The 13,014-nt window shown below is 41.7% G+C and overlaps 1 protein-coding gene across 2 annotated transcripts in view; it reads left to right on the plus strand.

Annotated features, from left to right (window-relative positions):
* Nucleotides 1–13,014, plus strand: part of sin3b (SIN3 transcription regulator family member B) — a 26,348-nt gene continuing 13,334 nt past the window's right edge. Inside the window, exons 1-13 of one of the 2 annotated variants that reach the window (XM_085150215.1) lie at nucleotides 1–124; nucleotides 1,262–1,368; nucleotides 1,939–2,092; nucleotides 3,046–3,408; nucleotides 3,539–3,694; nucleotides 4,020–4,148; nucleotides 4,791–4,880; nucleotides 5,047–5,165; nucleotides 5,428–5,641; nucleotides 8,486–8,602; nucleotides 8,750–8,988; nucleotides 9,404–9,587; nucleotides 11,203–12,061. In XM_085150215.1, the coding sequence (XP_085006341.1) occupies nucleotides 14–124; nucleotides 1,262–1,368; nucleotides 1,939–2,092; nucleotides 3,046–3,408; nucleotides 3,539–3,694; nucleotides 4,020–4,148; nucleotides 4,791–4,880; nucleotides 5,047–5,165; nucleotides 5,428–5,641; nucleotides 8,486–8,602; nucleotides 8,750–8,988; nucleotides 9,404–9,587; nucleotides 11,203–12,061 (2,842 nt within the window). In that variant the 5' untranslated portion in view covers nucleotides 1–13. Of the gene's footprint in view, nucleotides 125–515; nucleotides 678–1,261; nucleotides 1,369–1,938; nucleotides 2,093–3,045; nucleotides 3,409–3,538; nucleotides 3,695–4,019; nucleotides 4,149–4,790; nucleotides 4,881–5,046; nucleotides 5,166–5,427; nucleotides 5,642–8,485; nucleotides 8,603–8,749; nucleotides 8,989–9,403; nucleotides 9,588–11,202; nucleotides 12,062–13,014 lie in introns of those variants that run through there. The other variant, XM_085150216.1, reaches the window with a different exon arrangement.

Genomic DNA, 13,014 nt, shown 5'->3' on the forward strand with positions numbered 1-13,014 from the left:
TGTCGCCGGGATAATGGCGAAGATTCAGGCGCACAGCACCGCGAAGCAAATAAACCAAATTCAAGACAAGCCTTACGTTATAACACAAAAGCAAGTGCAGCAGCAGCACTTCCAGAAGCTGAAGGTAAGGAGACAACGGACATGACAAGGGAAAAGTGGCTGAGAGTCAGAACCATTTTGTTCGTCGGATCATTGCATTGGATTTGAGGCTTTTTTCTCTTTCTCTCTTCTGTCGTCGAGAGTAGTGAAAGGAACGGCTGGCTAACGTTAGTTAGCTCGCTGGCCTATTAAAAGTAATTCATTGCTAAACAGCCTAACGTTAACATTTAATGTTGGATTTAGAAGCTGTGTTTCGTTTAGTGGATGTGCGAGTGACAGTGGAGTGGCACAGTTAGTGGTACTTTCTCATTTGCCATATCAATAAGTGCTTCTGTGAGCAAACGTTAACTCAGACCTCGTTTGTGGGAAGTTCCTCCTTGTTCGTTTTTTCAGCCACCCGAACAAAGTGGAGGACGTCAGCCAGGCTAGCCAAGAACGGCTATTTCACTTCATTAGCAGCTCCAGTACACGTTTCTTTGTTATAGTAGTGTTTTAATATGTCGTACTGTTTTTGCCAACGCGACACTGTTGGCCGGGGACCAGCTGTGACTAAACATATTGTATAAATTTGTATGCGGGTAGGTGTTGCAAGTGTTGGTGGAGTTATTATCGTGAGTCGACTGGCTCCTGGCTAAACGTTAGCTACAACAACCCTCTTTAAGATGTGGACTATTTGTGACAATGGCTTGTGTGAAGACATTTTTCCCCCTTTAGCGCAACCTAAACTAGCCTAGCTGTGGTAGCGAAAGAAAGCAGTGGAGTAATGAACAAAAGCTGCCTGGTGTCTCTTGTGTATGCCCAGTTATTTATTTATTTTAGCGTTAGTTGTACAGCTTGTACTGCTAACCAGAGGATTTGTTGATGTTGCACTTTGGCTGATAGTGAAGAAATCAGTCAGCATTCACGTAACTTCACGTATGCAGCACTGAAACAAATCTGTACGATGGGGCTACCTGTAATTTTATAGTACAAATCGGAAATAAATGCATTTATCAATAATGCAAAACGTAGCATTTGAAATCTATAAACAAGCTTTGTAGCTGTAAAATTATCCACCGTGAGCACCGTGACTGGATTCAGGGGAAAATGCTGCTCCATACGTCCAGCTGAGACTGCCTGTGCTTTGTTCTGTACTGATTTTTCTTCCTCTCTCCATGTTTAGGTTGAAGATGCCTTGTCATATCTGGACCAAGTCAAAATTCGTTTTGCGAATGACCCTGGGATATATAACAAGTTTCTCGACATCATGAAGGAGTTCAAGTCGCAGAGGTATCATTGGGCATTTATGCAAACAAACCACTAGTAACTACTACACAGGGGCACACTGATTTCTGTTGTGCAGCTTTTAAGGGAGGTGGTCCAGATCACTTTAAAATACAGTGGGATCTTCATTTACCCATACACCACCAAGTCTTATGAAATTCAGCTTGATGGTTTTTGTATAATCTTGTGACCAACTGGCAGCTGCACTTCTGCCAGGGTGCAAACCAGAAGTAATGGGACTTCTAGTAATGCATTCTTAATGACATACATTCCCATACATATTCTTTAGATGGTGATTGTGCTGCTTGTTTATGGAGTTTCATTACGCTGTGCAGTTTAATCCTTGACTAGTTCTGTTTCACAATCTGGAGTTTATCAGTGCATATGAAACTGCACATAGCTGAAATGAAACGAGGACTAAAAGCAATTCCCCTTTGCTCCTTTTTCTTTAAAGCTAACATGAGTAGCGCTTATTAATAACTTGTTTTCTGTTTTTGCTTTGTGGTGTTTGAGAGAAGTAGTTAATCAATCTTTCTCAACCAAACTTCTAAACTATCTGTTTGTCTTCTGAAATAGCATCGACACACCGGGAGTGATAAACCGTGTATCACAACTGTTTCATGGACACCCAGACCTCGTCTTGGGCTTCAATGCCTTCTTGCCACCGGGGTATCGGATAGAGGTCCCTAAGAATGGGATGGCTTTCCTTCAGTCTCCTTTCTCTGCACAGGTAAGATACTCTTTTTAAAGAGATATCAGTAAAGCAATGTACAGCAGTGTATGCACAGAACATCTTAGGAGGAAACAGGTGCGGCTCTACTGCCCTGAACTTCAGCTGAATGATCTGCCTGAAAAAGCCCTCACGAAGATTTCACTACAAAATTTCAGCTGGAGTTCTGCTTCTTCCTGTGCATTTTTGGCTGAAACAAGCACTTAAATCCCATCACAAAGAGCCAAATATATACAAGTTGTATATAAAAAGAATTTCAGAGATTAGGAATCTATGTTAGGCTTTAAAAGAATTTTACGATGTGATACAAAAATGACAACACTGAGGAATTTGTAATGATTTCACTCTGTGGCATTTGGTCCGTGTCAGATTGAGTTAAACTTTTATGTGTGTCAGCTCTTTCAGTTTCTGTGTACAATTTTATTATTGTAAAGTAAAAGCTGGGAACTAACTTCCAGGGATGTTTTGTTCTGAGAGATGGATCGTGCTTAGGTAATGGATGGCAAGATAATGGGATTTGGGCAGTCTTAGGTGTAATGTTAGTGTGACTTGGGATTTGCATCAGAACTACTTTCCTTTAATACTGAATTTAGATTACAAATACATTCATATAAACATCCAGTCACTTTGCTTTCTGAGCGTTTCTTTTCTAAAACCTATGAAAGTTTAGGTAAACTTTTTCTGTTAAATAATTTTTAAAATTTAGTGCTTTATGTTTACTGTGTACCTTATGTCTACAATTGTTATTGTGTTATATAGAGTTTATGCACTGCTAAGGGAGGGATTTAAAACGAACCCACAGAGCCAACTTATGTTTGAGTGTTTAATATTTCTGCAGCAACACAAGCACATTAAAGTTGGTTTACGTCATCATTTTAGCTGCACCTGCACCGGCATATACAAACACATATTTCGTAAATAAACAGTCTTTTTCTTAATGCATCTCTGTGCAGGTATCCCCAAGCCCGCAGGGGAAGAGTCCTGTCGCTCCTGCTGTTGCTGCAACCTCGGGTAGCGCCTCTTCCTCTCACTCTGAAGTGGGACCTGCCCAGACCAGTGAAGTCAAGGTGGCCACAACAGAGCCCCTGTCTTCATTAGCAGCAGGACCTCCAGAGCCTCCCAGCAGACTTTCTCTTCCCCTGACCAGCAGAGAGAGCCAAAATCCAGCAGCCACCTCATCTGTGTCCCCGCCTGCCTCAGAGACGAGCCCCGTAGAATTTGATAGCGCCATCAGCTATGTCAACAAGATTAAAAACCGTTTCCTGGACCATCCAGAGATCTATAGAGCCTTCCTAGAAATTCTTCACACATATCAGGTACTGTAGAAGTAAGGCCATGAATACTGCATATTCATAGCATAAAAGGTGTAGGGTTTTTATTTGCAGTTTCTGAGTTTTGTTTTTATTTTGTGTGTGTGTGTCTCCCTATATCTCTATAACATTTTAGAAGGAACAGCTGGAGGTGAAGGAGAGTCGAGGCAGTCGAGGCAGCAGTGGGATGACAGAAGATGAGGTGTTTTCTAAAGTTGCCAGTCTCTTCAAGGGACAAGAAGACCTGCTGGCTGAGTTTGGACAATTCTTGCCCGATGCCAAGAGATCACTGGTGAGTTGAGCAGCATAGACGCAGATTTCTGATGTTCCACTTGTGAAGGAGATGAAAACAGAAACAATTTGCAGTCGGGCACAAAAGCAACATTTCTCATTTCCAGTTATTTTAACACAGTTTATAACAGTGACATTTTGTACATTTACTGCTCTGAAATGCCATCATGATAATATTATAGTCACAGTGATGTGCCACTTTTGAACAGCTGAATGTATAACTTGTCAAAAATGTTGTATTTCTGTCAGTCAGTTCTCTAAGAAGTTCCCAAAGTCCCAAGAAGTACTACTGAGCATTTTCTGCCCATGTGGCTCCTCTTCTGTAGTTCACAGGCAGTTCGCTCACCGGGGGGAAAGAGCAGCTGAAAAGAACAGAGGAAGAGGACACGATAACCAAACAGAACAAAAAGAGACCGAGGCCCATACTTCTCCAGCACATGTCCCCACTGCTCAAGGTAAGTTCTTCTCTCTTCAGCGGGTCAGTCAGAGAAAGAGACAAAAGCTGTGCGTTATGAGCTAAAATGCTACGTTTTATGATTGTTTCTGCAACTTCATCATTTTGTGAAATAGGGTCTAAAATTTTGACGTATTCACGATTAATTAAAAAGAAAGAGAGAGAGATGGAGCTTTGAAAGACACCATTCTTGTTACAGACACTACAGAACGACCCTTATGGACTTTTTATTTGCTTTTACTTTGGTAAATTTCTTTATTTTCATGTACAGATAAATGTTGAGTAACACAGTAACAGTTTAATTGAAGAGAACTTACTAAGTATCAGTTTATTTTTAATCTGTTACATTGAGTCATTTCTATAAGTTAATGTGTTGCATGTAAGCCCCATGATGTATGTCGTTTACTATTATGGACATTACAGCAGGCAACATACTGGACACAATGTGTCTCAGAAGCTTGTAACATAGTTACAGAGTATTTGCATTCCTTTACTTCATTTCATCAGCACCAACTCATTTGCTAGAAAATAATTTTGTGTTGCATAAACACGAACTTTTCTTTAAAAGTTTCAACAGCTGTTTGGGATTTTCCAAAAGCAGTCAAGTTTGTGATGTTCAGATTTTATTCTTTTCTTTATTTAGAAAAAAATGAAGTATTCCTGTACCAAAGATCAGTCCTTTGCTTCGGTTGGCAAACATGGAGTCTTAAGAGAATTTTCCTTCTTTGATAAGGTGAGGGATTATTCTTCTGGGCTGTAATTCTGGATTTTATTTATTTAATTTTTTATACTAAATTTTTAATCCCATAATGTTTGCTCTTTTTGTTTTTAACTGAAACTTTGTTTTTATTTTTTAAAGTGATTGAGTGAATTTTATTGTCAACCCAACTGTCGTTTAGGTTCGTCGCCTGTTTAAAAGCCAGGAAGTATATGAGAACTTCCTGCGCTGCATCGCCTTGTTTAACCAAGAAGTGGTTTCAGGAGCTGAGCTGCTACAGCTTGTTACTCCTTTCTTGGGGTGAGTGGATGGAAAGAATTTTGAGATGGATAGAAAGAGACAAACTAAAGTGGAAATGGTTTCTGATGCTAATATCCAGTGTTAGTGAAGCAAATGGCAACAAATATTAAGACATTGTTTGTTTTCAGATCTGACATTCAGGTCAACTTTACAAATTTGAAAGTTATCTCTAAATGGTCATCACAGGGCTTTTTATACCAGCTGAAAATACCAGATGTACTTCAATTATCTGTCATTAATAATTTTGTCCATATCCTTGCAGGAAGTTTCCTGAACTGTACACACAGTTCAAGTCATTTCTCGGGGACAAAGAGCTCTCTCATGCTGTGTCAGGGCTGTCGGATCGTTACATGGAGGGAGGAGGGGGCAGGGAGGTGGATTATGCCTCCTGCAAGCGCCTGGGGTCCAGCTATAGAGCACTGCCCAAGACCTACCAGCAGCCTAAATGCAGTGGGCGCACGGCCTTATGCAAGGAGGTATATCTACTTAGAGTTTACCAAAGATCACTGCATCATTCATTTCTTAAAGTTATCTGTGTGCATTTGAGCCCCTTTCATCTGTTCCTTTATATTTCTTTGACAGCATCTTAACATGTTGGTTTGATGTCTGAATTTAAATGTTTATTTTTTTTCAACGTAGCACAAGTTTGAACTGCATGCATAGAAACTGATGTCTAGATACGCACAATATTATGATTTGTGTTATTTTTGCATGCCTCTTTTGTGCCTTTGTCCCTCATTCAGCTCACCTAAGAATGTCATTGTTTTTGAGGACTCCCTAAACCTCACATAACATGACGGGGTGAGCGTCAACTTAAGTTTCTGTCTCACACCTTCAGGCTGCCAAATATGAGGATGTCTCAAAGCTCTTCCTTTATGAAAACAGCTGCTGTTAGTAAGCTCTTACGCACACAGGGCTGAATCTTGCTGACAAGTATTTTTCTTTCCCCACATTTATTTCATCATCAACCCTGGTTGATAAACATCAGTCCATAAGTTACAGCTTGCATGCTTTTAGCTGTTTGAGGTAAACGGTAAAAGGTAAATTACAAATTTGATCAACTTAACATTGAATTGTTCAAGTTCACAAGTGATGAATCGGTGTTGTCTACAAGTAACACGCAGCCAGTGTTGGTCAAGTTACTTGAAAAAAGTAATCGGTAACTAATTACTGATTACTTCCCCAAAAAAGTAATCCCGTTACTTTACTGATTACTTATTTTCAAAAGTAATTAGTTACTTAGTTACTTTTTAAAACACGATTTACAACCTGAATAGGTGATAAAGTGATAGATCTTTCAGCCCAATTCTACTTTTTCTGCATCATCATACAAAATGTAATCAAATGGAAAAGTCTCTTTTTAAAACTTGTTTTATTCGTTTTAATCTTTTAACTTTATGCATCAAGCAAAAATTTAATTATCTGCAACATTCTCTGACTGGAAGAAATTAGTTTAATATTTAAACCTATTTTCTGCACATTCCAGCACATAAAATAAAATATTTTGTGTGTTTACACTCAGTCTTTCAAATAGATGCAAGTAAAACACAGCAGAAAATAAATAAAGTCAAAGACTAGCGGTCCTGTTGCTCTATTTTCACCTGTAAAGCAGGAGCGGGGTAGGCGGAGGGTTACCCTGGTGCAGGTGTGCAGCGGTCAGTGGAAGAATCCGCGAGTTTCTCTGTGAGTTTCCCATTACGTCGTAGCTACTCGGTGCTTGTTTGGAAGTTTAGGGGTTTTTTCGCTGTAAAAAGAAGTTTTCTTCCCACGCACAACGGACACTAATGTTTTTGTCACTTTTTATGGAATCAAACTCAAAGTAAGGTCAGTACTTCCACGCTTTAAACGCTGCACGCTCATACTCTCTCTGCACTCGATATATGATCCATTGTTGATCTGCACACAGCTGTTGTCACGAACGTCGCACTCGCTTACGTCACTGTCATGAGACATTCTCGCAAAAAAATCACGGTTTTAGTAACGCAGTAATGCAGCGTTCCCCTTACTTTACTCGTTACTTGAAAAAAGTAATCGGATTACAGTAACGTGTTACTGTCCATCTCTGCACGCAACTAATCAATTTAGTTTTCTAATCAGCTGTTTTTTAGAAACATTTTACTATCACTATGTTTTGAATCCATGCCATTTTGAATCTGTATAATGCCAATGGTAACAGCTTGACAGGCACAAAATAGTATTTCTAGGCCAGCAAGTCAATTCCTAAAAAGCTATTAGCAGAAACTTGTCACTTCTCAGTATGGTGTGCAGTGTGTCCTCAAAAAAGTTTGAGGGAAGTGGAAAACCAGACAAGTTGCAGACAAAATGAGTGTCAAACCTAAAAAACTCTCTACAGTAGACGAACAATATCTGAAAGTCATGTCCTTAAGAAATGGGGAAAATAAAATCCAGCAAAGACCTGACATGGAACCTTTCAGTTGATCATCTAACCCTATCCCTGATCAGTATCTAACAGGAAACAACACTATAAATAATTCCCTTTTCAAACCTCTGAATAACCACAGTGATGTACAAGACTCTGACCTCATAAGTCACTTTATGCATCACTGACGTAACGTTTTGCAGATATGGTGAATATCTTGTGCTCCAGAGAACCATCATTGCTTTCTTTCTGATTGTTGTGCGCGTGTCTGAATGAAGCTGCGAGTCAGTCTTCCCACATTTTCTCACACTTTATTGCCACCTGTATTTTAGTGAAATGGTGGGAAACCAACGGGGGGAAAGTGTATTGCTTGTGCATGTGTTTCTGTCTCGAGTGCAAAGTACACAAAAACAGGAACTCAGTTTTGAAAATGTTGAACCAGGGCAAAAGGTTAGGAGCACATGTATACACAGATGTGCTGTTTGCTCAGTAGTATGCACATCGTGTGACCACCTAATAGAAACCTTGACCCTACTGCCGTATTAGGATTGTAAGGACAGGGAGGCAGTATGCAGCTTAAAGATGTTTTTCCTTCTCTCATAGAAAAGTTTCAAATAACAAAGGCAGCATGTGTACAAGTAATCGCTGAGGCTCAGCCTCCAGGCTGCTTTAAATCTTTCCTGCATACCCCTAAAATATGCCTTCTTGATAAGGCGTTCTGTCAGCACGGCAGCCTCACGTTCCCTCTCTTCAAATATGTTGTGTGTGAGGGGCACCCAATCAGTAGAAAGATGCCTTAAAGGCGAGGATATTCTAACTTCATTATACTTTCTGAAGTCCAGAGTAAAAATATCAAGGTGCATAAAAAGCAATCTTTAAAGTGTTACCACAGAAAAGTGTGCCGGCATGAAAACTTGTGTTTTTATCTGTATGTGTGCAGGTACTGAATGACACCTGGGTGTCTTTCCCCTCCTGGTCAGAAGATTCAACCTTTGTTAGCTCCAAGAAGACTCCTTATGAGGAGCAGCTGCATCGCTGTGAGGATGAAAGATTTGAGGTATGTGCATCTTAATGTTAGCGTTTTTAACAAGCGGTAAATATATTTTGTGACCCCGAGGATGTTTTATTCTTAAACGTATATATCGCGTGGTGCTAAGCTTTAGAAGATGCCCTCTAAAAGCCGTCTCTAACACTTGTTCTTTAGTTGGATGTTGTTCTGGAGACAAACTTGGCCACCATCAGAGTCCTAGAGAGTGTCCAGAAGAAGCTTTCCCGCCTCTCACCAGAGGACCAGGACCGATTCAGATTAGACGACTGCCTGGGCGGCACCTCTGAGGTCATCCAGCGTCGTGCGGTGTATCGTATCTATGGCGACAAAGCCCCTGAGATCATCGAGGGACTGAAGAGGAGTCCTGCTACTGCTGTGCCTGTGGTGCTGAAGAGGTCAGGACAATCTCTTTATGTCAGAATTCCCCAGTGACGTCTGACATGTGCAGACACTTTAAGCATTATAGCTACAATATTCTTTCATATGCATGTGAAATAGCATCTAATGTTTACATCACTGTGGCTATAGAAGGAAAACTGTTGATTATACTTCTGTTTACATGACCAGCTGAGAGATTTAAGCAAGTGACAATATGATGGGAATATTCAGCTGCTGACAGCGTGAGCAAGATCCTTGTATCAACATGGAGGTCTTTGTGCACCCGGCTACACGAATAGTGCTTTCTGAAGAACTGCCTTTTTCCTTCCAGTCTAACATGTGAAAAAACAAACGCACTGTGGCGACAAAATAGATTCAACTACATGAATGTTTTTGTAGGCATCAACTTTAAAGCTTTTCTTTCCTCTCCAGGTTGAAAGCTAAGGAGGAAGAGTGGAGAGAGGCCCAGCAGGGTTTCAATAAGATTTGGAGGGAGCAGTACGAGAAGGCCTACCTGAAGTCCCTCGACCACCAAGGAGTCAACTTCAAACAGAACGATATGAAGGCCCTGCGGTCGAAAAGTCTTCTTAATGAGATTGAAAGCATCTACGACGAGGTAAACGCTCCTCTATTCACGACCTTGAATGGTGATGAAAAGATAACGAGGTGTGAAGCCTGATGTAGCAGTCCTGCATAATCGCTTTTGTATAATAAGAAGAGTCAGACTCAGTGAGAGGGTATAAAAGCGTTCATTATAGTGTAACCTGACTATTATCCTCTCACATTTTCTAAAATTTAAAACGATTATTCTGGTGCTTTCAGTTCATCAGTCAGGTGCACAACATGCGTCACCTGACTGAAGTTGCATATTTGACATTTTAACCTGTTCAAACTTCTGATGCTTCTTTAGGATTTCGCGTCCACATTGACGTTACTAAAGTGGACCTGTTGAGGTCTGTATACGTGATGGGTGATCCCTGTCACTACCTGATCCGTACCGGAAACCCGATCGGTACCCCGCATGCGCGAAAGGTGTCTACTTCCGGTCGTAGCGTTTTACGATAGTTACGGGTCAGAGTATCTGTTAAGATGTTAAGAATAATAAGTATCTCTTAAAATGTTTGCAATAATGAAGCATTTCAGTACAATGTAGACAAAAACGAAAAATAAAAAGATCGGTACGGATCGCGCATGTGCAGATGTTTTCTTCTTCTTCTGTTCGTTTAATGGCAGTTTACGCCCCAGTGTATGAGGATACTGCCACCTGCTGACCGAGCGAATGAACCCTATTGTAAACTGAATTGGCGTCATTACAAACGTGTGTTAAATTTGATTTAGTGATAGTCGAGTGTGTTTATGCTTGTCTGTGTGGAGAGGATTGTTGGAATAGTGATGATGATGTCCGCTATCACTGTCAATTGTCAGTAAACACTTAATCTGGCTGATGAATCTTCACGTGACACATTACTAAATCAATATTATTAAGTCTGTAATTAGGCGCCATTCTTCTTATTTTACGGCGCTGTTGTTTAATCGGGGAACGCTCTCTGGTGAGGAGAAAAGCATGATTTGTTTGTATACGGATTATCCATTGTTTAAATGTCCCGGGCAGTTGAAAAGGAGGCAGAGCTGTTGAGAAATGCTAGGAGCTAACTGGGCGCTAACCGTGTCATTCAAATATATTGAGTGTCGCAATGTTGGCAAAGAGAGGAAGTGACGTAAGATTTGCGCATGCGGGGTACCGATCGGGTTTCCGGTACGGATCGGGTAGTGACAATCCCTATGAGCCAAAATCCCTGGGCAAAGCTCTGACCACCAGCCCCGCCTCCTGCTGTTCAAACCTTTTGTTTGTCATGGACAGCCAATTAGAGGACAGCTAACCTATGAGGAGGGTGGGCTTAAAGGGGGAGGAGCTAAAACAGTTTTTCCAGACAGGAGATGAGTTGAGGGTCTGAACTGAAATAAATGAACATTATTATGAATTGTGAGTATGCAAAGCTACTTTAGTAGCATTTGTAAGAACAGAGCTATATAATTTGCTCTAACCCCATGGCTCATAATGAAGATGGTGTGTTTCAGTCAAAAGCTTTAGAGCAACTGAGTGCAGGTGGGGTTTTTGTTGAGGGATTTGTCAGAGGTCAGTGAAACCTCTTGGTGTCAAAGGTTTCCGTATTTCTGCTTGGCATGTAGGAGTTTCCTTCTGCTGTCTGATTTTCTTCTCTTTACCTCAGCGTCAGGAGCAGAGCACAGAAGAAGGTGGCGTTGGCCAACAAAGCCGTAACGGTTCAGCCTCATCCAGCGAACCTCACATGGTGTTTACTTATGAGGACAAACAAATCCTGGAGGATGCTGCCTCGCTCATCATCTACCACGTTAAACGACAACCAACCATTCACAAAGACGACAAGGACCACATCAAACGCATCATCCAGCACTTTGTCCCCGACTTGTTCTTCTCACGCCGCGGCGAGCTCAGTGACACTGAAGAATGGACGGATGAGGAGGCTGAGCCGGAAGAGGGAGGCGATAAAGGAGGAGGTGGAACCGCCGCCACCACCGCAGCAGGCGGAGGAGGAAATGGTAATAATGCATCAGGAGCAGCAGCCAGCAGTTGTCAGCCTCAACCCCAACCTGTCCAATCACAGTCCCAGACCCAGTCCCAACCGCAGCAGCAGCTCAACGGCGATTCCAGGAGGAGGCGCTGCAGCCCATCCCAACCTGCAGAAAACGAAGCCTCGACCACCTCAAGCAGCATAAGCCAGCCTGCTGGATCCACACCGACCCCGGGCTCTACGCCTATGGAGATGAGCTCGGGTGCAGCCGGGGAGAAGGTGGACCTTCGTGACCCCGAAGCAGAGCACCAAAAGGAGCTGGATGGTGTCTACAACCTGTTTTTCGTCAACAACAACTGGTATTTCTTTTTGCGGCTGCACCAGACTCTGTGTTCGCGGCTGCTGCGGGTTTACCGACAAGCAGAACGGCAGCTGCTGGAGCATCGAGCTGAGCAGAGCAGAGAGAGGCTGCTGATGGCCGAGGGACGGAGGGAAAAGGCGTGCGACCTCGCTATGGAGCTCCGCCTCAAGCAGCCCAGTAAGTCCAGTCTATGTTTACAGTTACTCACATCTTTACAGTCGTCAGGTGTTTGATTTTTAAGTGGGGTTGGTCAGCTGTGATGTAGACAGGTGAGCTCAGTGTGGGTGGCTTTATTCCAGATCACTGAGCAATAATCACACGCTGTAATATACAAGTTATGATTAGATAATTAGTTTCAATAAATGTGCACTCAATCAGAATGTGCTTTTAAATTGGTGTCAGTCACTCTATTAAATAAGATTAATGTTTGCTAAAGGGAATCATGTTGAAACATTTGTTTAAAACAGCACGCCAATAAAATAACGTTTGAAAAATGATTGTTCTACTAATGCTACGTGTACTGTCAACCTTTATTTAGTTGACTTTGTTGAGTGTTGTAGTGGCATCGTTGTGTTTTTAGGGAAGAAATCTGTGGTGAAAGACTTTTTGATGCTCTGAACAGATTCGCAGGACCTGTATGGACCAGTTAAAGGCACTTTACTGGTTTACTGGTTATCAAAAACAAACTAAATTCTTGTTCAGCATATTGCAAGCTGTGCATGTAGAGTGTCTTAGGCCACAATATTACATTCCTTGTAATATAAGACACAGAAAAGCCTCTTGTTGGAGAAACTTTCTAATATTTCGTCATTTTAACCGATAGTTTCTGATAACTGACTTGTTGCTGCAACCCTTCTTCAGATCAGAAGAATCTGATCAAACACACATCAGGCCTTTTGTAAATAACTGCTTTTGGTTGCTGGGACAGGGTCTCCACTAGGCCTGCGCAATAAATCGAACTAATCAAAGAAACCCCTTTACACATTTGATCAGTCGAATAGAGCCTTTCACGGCATTAACCAATCAAATGGATTAGAAGCCCGCCTCCTACTCAGGTGGGGAGCGAACAACGCTGCAGCAACGAGTCGGAGCTGTAATGGCTGAGAGCGAGACGCATGACGAGAACGCTA

This window comes from Neolamprologus multifasciatus, chromosome 23, assembly GCF_963576455.1.
Source record: "Neolamprologus multifasciatus chromosome 23, fNeoMul1.2, whole genome shotgun sequence".
Taxonomy (NCBI): Eukaryota; Metazoa; Chordata; class Actinopteri; order Cichliformes; family Cichlidae; genus Neolamprologus; species Neolamprologus multifasciatus.